We start from the raw sequence: 16,594 nt of genomic DNA, 5'->3' as shown, positions 1-16,594 counted from the left end.
ACCTTTTTATGGAACAGAATTGTACCTTAAGACAAAGAAACAAATTTGTAGCATTGCAGTGTAGCTGTACTTTTGCACACACAATGCCATTCAATGTTATGTTAAGCTGTGGAAATGTGTTGTTTGAATACACTGAAAAAGGTGTTTATTTAACAATTTATTTGTGTTGAATTTAAACAAATTAAATTTGATAATGTTCAACTTGATTTGTTTCAATTCAGCCCAAATAAATTATTCACAACCACTCAACGTAAAAAATAAATCCAAGGAATCATCTTTGAATATCTTTTTTCAGTGTGTGCAATAAAGTTCACATTATCTGGACTATTGTGATATTGCATGTCTAATTAAAGTGATGATGTTTACATTCACTTTCAAGTAGCAACGAGGCTTTTTGCATTTAGGTTTTAAAGATGATCTGCGTGCAGTGTTTGCTGTGTGTTATAAATGAAATATAGCTATGTCTGTGTACGTGAGTAAATTTGCAGCAGATCAACATCTTACAGGTAAAATTACGATGTTATGGTCATAAACAAACAAACAACAAAACAAACAAACACTTGTAATAATATTATGCATGTATTTCCATGGACACTTTGTAGTGCGTCTGATTGTTGGTAGTCCATGTAGGCAGTTCAGCCTCTTGATTGGTCTAGAGTCTACAGTTATTGTGGACATTGAGTCTCGGCCAATCAAAAGGCCAAACTGTCTACAGTCTGTAGACTCTCGGGCAATGAGAAGCTTTGACTGTCTACAGTGAGCACTGAGAATCTCAATTGGATGATTTCTGGTCTTTTCTGAGGCTGCGCTTGCACTCTATATATTTAAAAATATTTAGCATTATAAATACTATAATAATAATTAATATATACTATACATAATATACGTAATTATACATTTTTTTTTAGCAAAAATAGAATTGTACTCCATGTTGTGTTCCTATCAGAGCTCCTTTTATGAAAAATAACCTCAGTTTTACTTTAGTAAGACTGTAGTATTTGTGACTAGTAACCATGTTTTTTGGTGCTTAATGTGGTTTAAAAAAAACATGGTTTTACTATAGTAAAATTGTAATAATGCTATGATAACAATGCATTGCTAAAAGCTTTTCAACCAAATATTTACATATAAGCAAACGGTAATTAATCCACCATAATAAAACCATGGTTCATTTTACTTCAAGTGCCATATATGCTTCATTTTGTAGTTATTATTGTGTTACTTCAAATGCCATAGTAAATCCATAAGTCATTTTATAGTTACTATGGTTTTACTTCAAATGCTGGTTACTGCAATAAAGCATTGTTTATTTTTGTACATTGTAGATTATCCAGATAAAGTTTCAGACATGTGGCTTTCCCAACATTGCACAGATGTATAACTTTAATATTAATTTAACTGAACCACTTTAAATCATCATTTGAGCCATAATTATTAATAAAAATGCAGTTTATTCTGACATCCGTTCACATTTAGGAAGTTTTATAAATCCTAAAAACACTAATATTATGGTCCTGCTGAACTTCTGATGATCCTGTCCACCACTAGAGGGAGTGTGTTATTAATTTTTCAATATTAGTGGAGTTAGAAGAAAAAAAGCCACACTTTGACTACGTAGAAACAATACAAAACAAAAGAAAAGCAGAAGCAAAAGAAGAGACGCCATTCAGAGGCGTGAACTGTCTTTACTGTTGACTGACTGTTTAATGGTTGCACACTGTATATTGTGGTAAGTTGAGATCTTTTTCATTCACCATAGTAATATTATGATATTACAATAAGCTGATATTTAGGTTCATGCACTTTACACGAGATATGAAACATCATATAGTTCGACAGTGCGAAAGAGTGGATTGGAAACTTCATTTTAAAATAATTAACGTTTATATAAATTAGGCTATACTTTTTTAACCTTTATTAGTTACTAATTTATAGATTTATAAACCTGCTAAAACAGTAAATAAATACGCAAATAAGTAAATAAATCCATAAATTCCTGCATAAATAAAACAATAAATAAATAAATAGCTTACGCAAACAGATCAATAAAAAAATCCACAAACTCTTGCAGAAATAAATAATTATAGTGCGGGCAGACACATGATTAAATAAATTACACGAATGTTGGGGAATTAAGAAAATGCTAAACATAAGTATCTGTAATTGAACATGCACAGAGTAAATAAATGTTTCAAACTAATTAAATTGCAAAAGTATGATAAATAAAATAGAAAACACAAACCCGCATTAGTAAACATTAAACAGTCAGAAATAGCCATTATCATTATATATGTGTACACTACCTGACGTCTTGTCATCTATCCAGGTTTTAGGAGCTGCAAATAATAAGTTGACTTCTAGTTGATCATTTGGTATCAGAAGTGGCTCATATGAAAGGCAAAGGCCTCTAGATTACGCTTATTTGAGCACAATAAAATATGATCATGTCTTGATTGTGAATGATTTCATTAGGACAGTAAGGTCTGACTCTGCTTAGACTAAAGTCTGCTCACTGAACCTTCAATAATGTCCAGTATAGAATATGTGCTCATGCTGCAGTGGAAACAGAATGAATATTGTGTCTGACTCCATCATGAGCTTGGAGGACTGCATCCATACATCTCTGACATGACTCAAATCACTGATTAATAAAGTCATCTGGAATGGTGAAGAAAGCCTTCTTGCAGGACTCCCAGAGTTCATCAAGAGTCTTTGTGTTCATCTTCAACGCCTCCTCCTTCATCTTACCCCAGACATGCTCAATAATGTTCATGTCTGGTGACTGGGCTGGCCGATCCTGGAGCATCTTGACCTTCTTTGCTTTCAGGAACTTTGATGTGGAGGTTGAAGTATGAGGAGCACACCATGTGCACGTTGCTCCGTATTTAATAATAAACTATTATGACTATGTTTTGTGTCTAATCTTTATGTTTTGTGGCAAGTAGCCATGTAATAAGCAGGATAAAGTACATGCAGGATGGTTATTTTCACAGAATAAAACCCTTCAGTCTTATACAACACAACAGAGCTCTGCTTCACATCAGGCTGCAGTTAAACCTGTACTTTATCTCGTACATATTAAATTAATGAGCATACATTTCTATATCGGAAACCTGTAAAACAATAACATTTACAACATTACCTCTATCAAAATACCTGATGGTGTTAGGAGGATCAAGCTTCACTCTTTCATCTTTTAAATGAAATAAAACAGGATTGTAATTAGACGAATTCTTTTTTATTGTTGAGAAATTATCAGGAGGACACCACCTCTAAAATGAACAGAGAAGATGAGGACTCTGAAATGAGTACTCCGTCTCCTGAATCAAGCTGTGTGTCTATGAGGAGTGATCAGTCCAGGAGGGAAAATGCCACAGAACTCTACAGCGCAGTCACATCTGATCCCAGGTAAGACATTTTAGCATGTGCAGAAGCTTTTTCAGAAATTCAATTCAAAAGCTTTATTTTACAGCAGGGTTTGATCTGATATGAGTGCATTTTTAGGCCCAATTCTATGTTTGTACATCTAGCCCTTCCCTTACCCCTTGGGTAATGAACTCATGACCTGTTAACGTATCTTTATGTCATGACTTTACTTGGAGGGGACACATTATTATCATTAGCTCATTCTTAACTCCTCATGAACTCCTGTGTTTAAACTGTTCGTTTTGATGTAGACAGGACATTTTTCTATACTATTTTAATGCAAACACACACTAGATGGACTTGCGTTTCGTTTAAACACAGGTGTTCATGAATAATTAAGAATGAGTTACCGACAGTTTATGACCCAGGAGGTTTTAGATTAGATTTAATTTGTTGTCATCACACATGTACAAGTACAAGGCAATGAGATGCAGGTAAATGCAACCCCCCGACCGTGCACAGACATCACAACTCCAGGGAAGACAGGTCACAGGAGGTGGAACAGGAAATAAGATACATTCAGGAGAGAGAGGCAAAGAAAAACTCCCTCTCACCTAGCTCCTAAGTTAGAGCAATGTGAGATCAGGGAGAAAGAAAAAGCCCCAGCAATCTAGCACAAAAACACACCGACAAGACATAACATTGCCACAGGGGATGGGAACAGGGGGTGTGGATATAGTCTGGTAAGGGCGGGCAGCCATCAGGTCCTGCAGCCATGGAGGCGCTGGTCACAGACCCGCCTACCCCCTCCAGTGGGTGAAAGCATATGAAGGCGTTGGATTGGGGCTAGGAAGTGTCGTGCTGTGTATCTGTGTGTGTGTGTGTAAGCCTGTAGAGTCCAGCAGGTGTCCTTGACAGGGATCAGGAATTTCAGAGGTGATATGTTCAGAGGTGATATGTTTATCTGTGACTGTTTGGCACCGTCTTACATTAGAATAGTAAAGACCTTGTAAACAATTAACGATGATAATTGTTTAGTTTTGTGGCAAGTAAACATGTATTGAGCAGGATAATGTACAGTCGGTTGTTTTCATGGAATAAAACCCCCCAGTCTTATACAGCAACTGCAGATAAACCTATCCTCCTGGATGGTCATTATTCCTTACATGCTTAATTTCTATATTGTAGATCTGCGTCTCCAGAACCCAGCGGTGTGTCCGGAAAGAGTAAGAAATCTTTACATGAACACCTTGAATTCAATAATGCAGCACTGATGATTGATAAACAAGCGAGCCTGTTTGAGAAGACTACTCCCAGACTGCGAGAAGACCTGCAGAGAATCAAAGACCAACACAAAACCAGCATGAAGAACAAATACGAGAGGTTATTTGAAGGAAACAAAGTGCAAGGGAGTGGAACCCTCCTGAACAGCGTCTACACACTGCTGTACATAATAGAGGGAGAGAGTGAAGGAGTGAATAGAGAACATGAGGTTTTACAGATGGAGAAATCACCCAGAAATCAAGACAATTCAATCTACTGCTATGACATCTTTAAATCTTTAGATAAACCAGAACATGAGGAGAAAGAAACAATCAAGACGGTTCTCACTAAAGGCATCGCTGGGATCGGGAAAACCGTCTGTGTGCAGAAATTCATTCTGGACTGGAGTGAAGGAAATGCCAATCAGGATGTAGATTTCATGTTTGTGCTTGCATTTCGAGAGCTGAACTTGATTAAGGATCATCAGTGCAGTCTTCACAGACTCCTGCTGGACTTTCATCCTGAACTTCAAGATCTGGAGCCCAAGATTTTGGAAGAGTGTAAGGTGGTGTTCATCTTTGATGGTCTGGATGAAAGCAGAATCTCAGGGATGTTTTCAGATGGTGAGAAGGTTTCTAATGTGAATGAACCTTCATCAGCGGTTAGTGAATCTTCATCAGTGGCTGTGTTGATATCAAGCCTCATGAAAGGAGAGCTGCTTCCTTCTGCTCTCATCTGGATCACCTCCAGACCAGCAGCAGCTCATCAGATGCCCTCCAAATACATCAACCGTCTGACAGAAATTCAGGGATTCACTGAGCCTCAGAAGGAGGAATATTTCAGGAAGAGAATCAGCGATGAACATCAAGCCAGCAGAATCATCTCAAACATCAGAAGATCCAGAAGCCTCCACATCATGTGCCACATACCCGTCTTCTGCTGGATCTCCTCCACTGTTCTCCAGAAGCTCCTGGAAGAAGATCTGAGTGCAGAAATCCCTCAAACTCTGACTGAAATGTACATCCACTTCCTGCTGATTCAGATCAAGACGAGGAACCAGAAGTATGAAGAGAGAGATCCAGAGAAACTCCTGCAGTCCAACAGAGAAGTGATTGTCAAACTTGCAGAAGTGGCTTTCAGACAGCTGATGAAGGGCAATGTGATGTTCTACGAGGAGGACCTGATTGAGAGCGGCATAGACGTCACTGACGCCTCGGTGTATTCTGGGATCTGCACTGAGATCTTCAAGGAGGAATCTGTGATTCACCAGAGGAAAGTCTACAGCTTCATCCATCTCAGCGTTCAGGAGTTTCTCTCCGGTTTTCATTTGTTTTACCATTACGTGGTTAAACATGTTGACACGTCTCAGTTCTTGGATGTAGTTCATAGTCTGCATAGGGAAGCAGTAGATAAAGCCATTGAGAGCGAGAATGGTCATCTGGATCTGTTCCTGCGGTTCCTGCTTGGCATCTCACTGGAGTCCAATCAGAGACTCTTACAGGATCTACTGACACACACAGAGAAGAGCTCAGAGAGCATCAGGAGAAGCACACAGTACATTAAAGAGAAGATCAGAGATGGACATGGACTCTCCACTGAAAGATCCATCAATCTGTTCCTCTGTCTGCTGGAAGTGAAAGATCAGACTCTGTCCAGAGAGATTCAGGAGTTTGTGAAATCAGACAAACACTCGGAGGAGAAACTCTCTCCTGCTCACTGCTCAACCATCGCCTACATGCTTCAGATGTCAGAGGAGGTGCTGGATGAGCTGAACCCCAACAAATACAACACATCAGACGAGGGCAGGAGGAGACTGATACCGGCCGTCAGCAACTGCACTACAGCACTGTGAGTACATTCAGAGCTCTGACCAAATGTTGCTTATGTGTTCAGCTGTTTTGTTTCGTTAAGAACCACCTGAGCTTAAGTAACTTCTTTATTTTGTACATTTCTTGGAATTAGTCATTAGCAAATGATGTAAAATTTCCTCATATTGTACATGAACTAGGCAGAGCGCAAAATACAGCACAGGCTTATTCTGAAAAAAAAAAAAAACACAGGCTCATTGTGAAAACGTAGCCCTGTGGACGTATCTGGAGACAGCGAATTATGTAGGCGGAGGTACGTATGGCTGCATTTCATTTCTTTACACGAATGCTACGGGGCGGTGTGACGCCGTTCCTTTTCGCGCTTACCAGCTGACCGCTTACCTCTGTATGGACGGCATTCCGGCTGCAACCAGATTGTCCTGTTAGCGCGCCACGTCCGGCGGCGGTTTTGAGATGCAGAGAAGAGTTGACCACGAAGACGGGGGTTCGAGTCCGGTGAAGAGCGGTTCCAGAAATCAGGTAAGACTAAAACAGAATCCAAAATATAAAACAAACAAGTGAATGTGTTGGTTGGGTTTAGGGAAGTGGGTGGGCGGGTCAATCGATAAAATTGGTTGGGTTTAGGGAAGGGGAGGGTGGGTCAGCCGATCGTTCGCTCAGTCAGTCAGAAAGTCTGTCCAAAAGTGAGTCGACAGCGGCCTCTGGTGGGTTTACGCGAGAACTGCAGTCGCAAATAGCAATTTGAGATCCCGAAAAGACGGCGACCTCTGCGAAAACAAAAACTGCTGAAAAACCTGCCGCCGGGACGTATTTCACGGTCTCCAGAAACGCCCATGGAGATACGTTTTCAAAATGAGCCTGGGTTGTCTGAAAACGTAGTACTCTGGACGTATTTGGAGACCGCGAATTATGTAGCCGGAGGTACGTGTGGCTGCATTTCATTTTTTTAAATGAACGCTACTTGGCAGTATGACACTGTTCCTTTTGGTGCTTACCGGCTGACCGCTTACCTCCGTGTGGCGGGCTTTCCCGCCGCAACTAGTTTGTCCAGTTAGCTCGTTGTGTACATTGGCGGACTTAAGACGCAGAGAGGAGCTGACCACGATGAGCGGCGTTCCAGAAATCAGGCAAGACAAAAACAGAAGCCAAAAAATAAAATGAACGAGTGAACAACAGGGTGAGAATGTGGTAAAATCCGAAAACGTGGTAAAAATCAGAAGAGGGCTTTTCTTTTTCTGGACAGCTTTTGTAAACCGTCGGTTGGGTTTAGGGACTTGGGTGAGCAGTTCCATCGGTAAAATTGGTTGGGTTTAGTCGTGGGCCAGTTGATTGGCCGGTCGCCCAGTCAATCATTCAGTCATTCAGTCGGTTGACAGCGGCCTCTGGTGGGTTTGCGCGAGAACAGCGCGGGCACTAACGGCACTCGTGAGAGACATTTGAGATACAAAGAAGTGCACACAGCAGCCTCTCGCGGATTCGCCAAAACAAAAACTACAAAAATATGTTCCTCCCGGGATGTATTTTGTGGTCTAAAGAAACGTCCATGGGACTACGTTTTCAGAATGAGCCTGGGTTGGCAAATTAAAATATATTAGATGAAATCACAGGGCACCCTTGTCCTCAGGTGTACAGCAATGGTCTCGACTCGTTTAAGCTCCAGAAAGGTACCAATTTTTTTGTCTTCAATGATCCAATGTGGGCGACGCAGTGGCGCAGTAGGTAGTGCTGTCGCCTCACAGCAAGAAGGTCGCTGATTCGAGCCTCGACTGGGTCAGTTGGCGTTTCTGTGTGGAGTTTGCATGTTTTCCCTGCGTTTGAGTGGGTTTCCTCAGGGTGCTCCGGTTTCTCCCACAGTCCAAAGACATGCTTTACAGGACAGGTGAATTGAGCAGGCTAAATTGTCCGTAGTGTATGAGTGTGAATGAGTGTGTATGGTTGTTTCCCAGAGAAAGGTTGCAGCTGGAAGGGCATCCGCTGCGTAAAACATGTGGTGGATAAGTTGGCGGTTCATTCCACTGTGGCAACCCTGGAATAATAAGCCGAAACGAAAATGAATGAATGAATGATCCAATGTGAATATTAGGAATGTAGGGCCTCACACACGCAATACACAATTATGTAGAGCGTTAACTTTAAAATAGCTCAGAGGAAATATTACAGAATTTAAAGCGGCTTCAAAAGAATCAACTCTTTTGAACTAAACAAACGAATCGTCCAGCGCTCGTTTGAACAGACAGGGCTGGTGACTCCAAAATGAATATGGCTATTCAAAATAAAGTAAAAACACTTTAATACTTAAAGCAGGGTAACAAGCTATAAGGCAATAGATTCATAAGTATACACAGGCCGCTTTACTTTAAATACAAACTAACACAAACACACACAAACTCTCTCTTTCATTGCTATTGATGCTCTTTTAACCACCAAAAAAATAACACAAAACTATTATCCTATAAAACAGGTTTTCTGCATATGAAAGCTTCAGTTCCAAATGTACACTATATATTTTTATCCACACAATGCATGTAAACTACACTGTAAAAGCACTGTAACGGACAGTGGAGGTATACCAAACAATAAAACATTAGTCTAACAACTGCTGCTGACAAACCTGTCGGGCTTTAGTTAAGGATGAACAACCGTCTGGATGTACATTATCCGATATATTTAATCTGGCAAGTTTTGTGTTTGGATCTCTTTCAGTCTCGCAGGATGTAACCTCACTGCTCAGCATTGTGAAATTGTGTCATCAGCTCTTCAGTCCTCCAACTCCCCCCTGAGAGAGCTGGATCTGAGTAACAATGACCTGCAGGATTCAGGAGTGAAGCTGCTCTCGGATGGACTGAAGAGTCCACACTGTCATCTGGAGATATTGAGGTGTGTAAGATTCAATCTGGGATAATCAAAACATTGGACAGTAACAGCACTGCAAACTGGACGGCCTGAAAAGAAAAGCCTTTGCTGAGTAGGTTTTGAAAACACTATTGGTTGGGTTTAGGGATATGTAGGGATGTTCAGTGTAGCTTCACAACTTAACAAGCAACGTGATGGATCGCTGTTTTTTTAATGGGTATTGTTTATTCATATGATTGTCTGTCTGTAGGTTGTCTGGCTGTATGGTGACAGAGAAAGGCTGTGGTTTCGTGTCTTCAGCACTGAGTTTAAACCCGTCACACCTGAGAGAGCTGGATCTGAGCTACAATTACCCAGGACAGTCAGGAGTCCGGCTGCTTCACCATAAACTGAACAACCCAAACTATAAACTGCACAAACTCAAGTATGTGAGATTATAATGGATCATTGCTTTTTACTAGTACTGTTAATCTCAGCTTGGCAATTTAACATGTGTTTAAGGCTTATGAGCATCCTCGAAACGAGAGATGAAGTCAAAATTATTTATGAATTTTATTTTCTTTGTCAAATATTTCCCAAATGATGTTGAACAGATTTAGGAATTTCTCACAGTATTTCCTCTTATATTTTTTCTTCTAGAGAAAGTTTTATTTGTTTTATTTCAGCTAGAATAAAAGCAGTTTTTAATTGTTTTAAAGCCATTTTAAGGTCAATATTATTAGCCCCCTTCAGCAATATTAGTTTTGGATTGTCTCCAACTTGCCTAATTACCCTAATTTTACCCTAATTACCCTAGTTAAGCCTTTAAATGTCACTCTAAGCTGTATAGAAGTGTCTAGAAAAATATCTAATCAAATATTATGTGCTGTCATCTGTCAAACAGAGATTGGAGAAAAAATATACAGGGGGGCGAATAATTCTGACTTCCACTGTATGTATTTATTTCTGTTATGCATCTTTAATTTGGATAGGATTTAAATCATTGACATATTGAATTGTTTCCAGAACGCCATTAAATTTTCTTATTATTATTTATCTTATCATACTTTTGCCATAAAAGTGTCTAACCAGCCAAAACTGTAAGTTTTTTTGCCAAATTTGGCCAGACGTTCCAAAATCGGCCTTCTCATTTAATAATTACTCGGCAAATTACTTGGTCATAAAATAATTACTCGGCAAAAAAGGGGTTATACAAGTCCTATTGCTTTATTTATTCATTCATTCATTCCTTCATTTTCTTTTCGGCTTAGTCCCTTTATTAATCCGAGGTCGCCACAGCGGAATGAACCGCCAACTTATCCAGCACCTGTTTTACGCAGCGGATGCCCTCCCAGACACAACCCATCTCTGGGAAACATCCACACACACACACACACACACACACACACACACACACACACACACACACACACACACACACACACACACACACTTATACACTACGGACAATTTAGCCTACCCAATTCCCCTATAGCGCATGTGTTTGGACTGTGGGGGAAACTGGAGCTCCCGGAGGAAACCCACACGAACACGGGGAGAACATGCAAACTCCACACAGAAACACTAACCGACCCAGCCGAGGCTTGAACCAGCGACCTTCTTGCTGTGAGGCGACAGCAGTACCTACTGCGCCACTGCGTCGCCCTCATTTATTTATTTATTATTATTTTTAAGAGCATTTCTGAGAGTTGTTTTATGCATACGACCACTGGTAATGTGTGGATAAAGTCAGACATTTTAGGACTGATAGTAAAGTGATAATATTAATAATACATAATAATAATTAAACAAATACACACAATTAAAACCAAGACCAAAACTATTTTTGTTCATTTCACATTTTGAATATTTTAATTTTATTTTGACCCTTTTTAAAGAAAATAAAGGTTTTTATTGTAATCAGAATATTGTGCTTTATTCACATAATGGTCAGACACTCATTTTAATGACTATAATATGCTCATGTGAATCATTATATGAACAATATATTAAGTATATGAACAGTTTTAAAGTTCTTCTTGATATTAAAGCTATTTTGTGCACACTTTTATGATCAAACCTGAATTATTTCTGCTTTATATTTGTCTAGCTTGGATCATGGAGGCCATTTGAGACTCACACCAGGACTGAGAAAATGTAAATATCTGGTAACAATTTACTTGAAGAAGATGGTGTTCATAAGACTGTCAGAAAACCTTTATAATCATGACACATGAATGTGAATGGAATGTTTTGCATGCTAATGACAACTGTCATCAAGTGTGATTCGCTCAGTTATGACATTTTAAATGCGAAGATGACATTATTTGTTATAACAACTTGGCATAAACAAATGCATCACAACCTGTTTTTGTTGTTGTCATGACAACTTGGCATTACCAAGACAACAAAACCTGTCATGAACATGATTTGTCATGAAGGCATTATACACTCACCGGCCACTTTATTAGGTACACCTGTCCAACTGCTCGTTAACGCAAATTTCTAATCAGCCAATCACATGGCAGCAGCTCAATGCATTTAGGCATGTAGACATGGTCAAGACGATCTGCTGCTGTTCAGAGCGAGCATCAGAATGGTGAAGAAAGGGGATTTAAGTGACATTAAACGTGGCATTGTTGTTGCTGCCAGACGGGCTGCTCTGAGTATTTCAGAAACTGCTGATCTACTGGGATTTTCACGCACAACCATCTCTAGGGTTTACAGAGAATGGTCTGACACAGAGGAAATATCCAGTGAGTGGCAGTTCTGTGGCCGCAAATGCCTTGTTGATGCCAGAGGTCAGAGGAGAATGGCCAGACTGGTTCAACCATGTCCATCCCTTTATGAGCAGTGTCTCCATCTTCTGATGGCTACTTCCAGCAGGATAATGCACTCATAAAGCGTGAATCATCTCAGATTGGTTTCTTGAACATGACAATGAGTTCACTGTACTCAAATGGCCTCCACAGTCACCAGAGATGAATCCAATAGAGCACCTTTGGGATGTGGTGGAACGGGAGATTGGCATCATGGATGTGCAGCCGACAAATCTGCAGCAACTGTGTGATGCTATCATGTCAATATGGAGCAAAATCTCTGAGGAATATTTCCAGTACCTTGTTGAATCTCTGCCATGAATGATTAAGGCAGATCTGAAGGTAAAAGGGGGTCCAACCCGGTACTAGTAAGGTGTACCTAATAAAGTGGCCAGTGAATGTAATTGTGCCATGGATATTTTTTAGTTTTCAGTGGAACAAACTGTCATTAAAACGATTAAAAAACCCTATAATTGATGCTTTTATAAAATTCATGACATATTTATAATGGCTTCATGACAATTATGTTTATGACAGATTTATGACAAGTTTTGTTGTCTTGGTAATGTCAAGTTGTCATGACAACAAAAACAGGTTGTGATGTATTTGTTTATGCCAAGTTGCCATGACAACAATGTCATCTTTGCATTTAAAATGTCATAACTGAGAGAATGACATTCATAGCACTTGTTATTAGCATGCATAATATCTCCTTCACATTCATTTCATGATTATAAAGGTTTCATGGCAGTCTTATGAACACCCCTTTGAGAAAATTGCTAGAAATATATTCTCTCTTTACATTTACAGATGCCCACTTAATAAAGAAATGCATCTCTCTTGTTTTCAGATGCCTGCGATCTCACACTGGATCCAAACACGGCCCACGCTCAACTCCTGCTGTCCGACGGAAACAAAACAGTGACGCCGATGAAAGAGGAACAGTTTTATGAAGAGCATCCAGAGAGGTTTGAGCACCACGAGCAAGTTCTGAGTCGAGAAAGTGTTACAGGACGCTCGTATTGGGAGACCGAATGCAACGGCTGGAGTCACGTAGCAGTGACGTATAAAGAAATCGACAGCAATAACTGCTGGTTTGGGTACAACGATAAATCCTGGAGTCTCTTCTGCTCTGCTAATGTGTTCACAGCCTGGCATAATAACGTTAGCCATAATATACCAGCTCCTTTACCACTGTCTAATAGAGTAGGCATGTATCTGGATGTGTCGGCCGGATCGATGTCTTTCTACAGTGTTTCTGACACACACACGCTCACACACTTACACACATTCAACACCACATTCACAGAACCACTCTATGCTGGATTTAGGGTTTATGGTTCATCGCTGACTTTGTGTTAGATTCTGCAAAATGTTGTGGGAAACGGCTGAAATTATTATAATGCAGAATTATTTATGCACATGAGTTACTTACAAATCAGACTGTTCCTGTATTCACAAAACATTTTATCTTCGCACTAATAGAGACCTTAAAAAGAGGCCGGGGTCGACCTCATTGCTATGGACAATGTCAGCATGCTTTTTAATAATATACACTAGCTTACAACTAGCCTAGAGCACCATCTGCTGTTAGAAACTAGCCTAGAGCATTGTCTACATTTAAAAACTAGCCTAGAGCGCCATCTGCTGTTAAAAACTAGCCTAGAGCGCCATCTGCTGTTAAACAGTAGCCTAGAGCTCTGTCTACAGTTAAACACTAGCCTAGAGCGCCATCTGCTGCTAGAAACAAGCCTAGAGCACCATCTGCTGTTTAAAACTAGCCTAGAGCGCCATCTGCTGTTAAAAAATAGCCTAGAGTGCCATCTGCTGCTAGAAACGAGCCTAGAGCGCCATCTGCTGTTAAAAACTACCCTGGAGTGCTGTCTGCAGTTAAAAAACAGCCTATAGTGCTGATAAAAACTAGCCTAGAGTGACATCTGCTGTTAGAACCTAGCGTGGAGCACCTTCTGCTGTTAAAAAAAGTAGCCTAGAGCGCCATCTGCTGTTAAACAGTAGCCTAGAGCTCTGTCTACAGTTAAACACTAGCCAAGAGCAACATCTGCTGTTAGAAACTAGCATAGAGCACCTTCTGCTGTTAGAAAATAGCCTAGATCTCTGACAAAACTAGCCTAAATCGCCATCTGCTGTTAAAAACTAGCCTAGAGCGCCGTCTGTTGTTAAAAAACTAGCCTAGAGCGCCATCTGCTGTTAAAAACTAGCCTAGAGCGCTGTCTGTTGTTAAAAAACTAGCCTAGAGCGCCGTCTGCTGTTAAAAACTAGCCTAGAGCGTCATCTGCTTTTAGAAAATAGCCTAGAGCGCCATCTGCTGTTAAAAACTAGTCTAGAGCGCCGTCTGCTGTTATAAACTAGCCTAGAGCGCCATCTACTGTTAAAAACTAGCCTAGAGCGCCATCTGCTGTTAAAAACTAGCTTAGAGCACCGTCTGCTGTTATAAACTAGCCTAGAGCGCCATCTGCTGTTATAAACTAGCCTAGAGCGCCATCTGCTGTTAAAAAATAGCATAGAGAGCCTTCTGCTGTGAAAAACTAGCCTAGAGCACCGTCTGCTGTTAAAAACTAGCCTAGAGCGCCATCTACTGTTAAAAACTAACCTAGAGCGACATCTGCTATTAGAAACTAGCCTAAAGCGCCATGTGCTCATCGAAATTAGCCTAGAGAGCAGTTTGCTGTTAAAAACAAGCCTAGAGCACCATCTGCTGTTAGAAAACAGCCGAGAGCGCCTTCTGCTGTTAAAAACTAGCCTACAGTGCTGATAAAAATTAGCCTAGAGCACCATCTGCTGTTAGAATCTCGCCTAGAGCACCGTCTGCTGTTTAAAAACTAGACCCGAGCAACATCTGCTATTAGTAACTAGCATAGAGCACCATCTGCTGTTAGAAAATAGCCTAGAGCGCTGATAAAAACTAGCCTAAAGCGACATTAGAAACTAGCCTAAAGCACCATGTCCTCATCGAATCTAGCCTAGAGCACTGTCTGCTGCTAAAAACTAGACCCGAGCAACATCTGCTATTAGTAACTAGCGTAGAGCGCCATCAGCTGTTAGAAAATAGCCTAGAGCGCTGATAAAAACTAGCCTAAAGCGAGATCTACTATTAGAAACTAGCCTAAAGCGCCATGTGCTTATCGAAACTAGCCTAGAGCGCTGTCTGCTGTTAAAAACTAGACCCGAGCGATATCTGCTATTAGTAACTAGCATAGAGCGCCATCAGCTGTTAGAAAATAGCCTAGAGCGCTGATAAAAACTAGCCTAAAGCGAGATCTACAATTAGAAACTAGCCTAAAGCGCCATGTGCTCATCAAAACTAGCCAAGAGAGCAGTCTGCTTTTAGAATCTAGCCTAGAGCACCATCTGCTGTTAAAAAACTAGACCCGAGCAACATCTGCTATTAGTAACTAGCATAGAGCGCCATCTGCTGTTAGAAAATAGCCAAGAGCGCTGATAAAAACTAGCCTAAAGCGACATCTACTATTAGAAACTAGCCTAAAGCGCCATGTGCTCATCGAAACTAGCCTACAGCGCTGTCTGCTGTTAAAAACTAGACCTGAGCGACATCTGCAGGGGCGTAGCAACCGGGGGGGATGGGGGGATCTGTCCCCCTCACTTTTAGAGACAGACCATTTAGAAACAGGTGATTAATAATTATATGAACACATGATCTCATACAGCCGTCCTCCCCACTTTTAAAATGTCTGCTACGCCCCTGGACATCTGCTATTAGTAACTAGCATAGAACGCCATCAGCTGTTAGAAAATAGCCTAGAGCGCTGATAAAAACTAGCCTAAAGCGACATCTACTATTAGAAACTAGCCTGAAGCGCCATGTGCTCATCGAAACTAGCCTAGAGAGCAGTCTGCTGATAAAAACTAGCCTAGAGCACCATCTGATGTTAAAATCAAGACTAGAGCACCAAAACCAGCCTAGAGCGCCGTCTGCTGTTTAAAACTGAGCTCAGGAATGATTCAAGAGAGAATAGTGATGTATTTGAACAGTAGTGTGTACACAAATTATTCTATGACTTAAACACCACAGGCAGAGGTGTAAAATACTGTTGATTTTATTGATTATTTTGAGTTTCTCGTACAGTACTGCAGCAGCAGGTAAACAGAGGAACATTTATGCTAACGAACTGAGCTGATGACAGAGAGAGAAAATAGAAAAAGGCAAGTGTCTGAAATTGAACCTGAAGCCTCAAACGTGAAACAGTATACTGAATTCAGCAAAACGACTCGATCTTTTAAACAAAAGCAGATACATTCATTCCTTTTTATTAAAGGATAATAAGCAACAGAGATATTGTTTTTCCTGAAAAGCTCAGCTTATCTATTATATCATGGCTAAAAACAGGCTATATCAACTTTGTGGTGTTTTTTTTTTTTTGCTGTTTTATCCATTCGCTTTGTGCAACAAATTGTTTTGCATAGTAAATGAAAGTTTTGTAGCAGACATGCACAGACACACAGCGC

The 16,594-nt window shown here is 40.4% G+C and overlaps 1 protein-coding gene across 1 annotated transcript; it reads left to right on the top strand.

The window, feature by feature from the left end:
* The first annotated feature begins 3,277 nt into the window (after positions 1-3,277).
* LOC130234574 (NACHT, LRR and PYD domains-containing protein 3-like) lies at positions 3,278-14,232 on the top strand. The gene is made up of 6 exons (XM_056464808.1): positions 3,278-3,408; positions 4,555-6,477; positions 9,162-9,335; positions 9,562-9,735; positions 11,401-11,447; positions 12,960-14,232. Exons 1-6 carry the CDS (start codon positions 3,278-3,280, stop codon positions 13,469-13,471), a joined length of 2,961 nt encoding a protein of 986 aa, XP_056320783.1. The 3' UTR covers positions 13,472-14,232.
* Positions 14,233-16,594: the final 2,362 nt, after the last annotated feature.

This window comes from Danio aesculapii, chromosome 9, assembly GCF_903798145.1.
Source record: "Danio aesculapii chromosome 9, fDanAes4.1, whole genome shotgun sequence".
NCBI lineage: Eukaryota > Metazoa > Chordata > Actinopteri > Cypriniformes > Danionidae > Danio > Danio aesculapii.
This window is presented reverse-complemented; position numbering and strand designations above follow the sequence as displayed.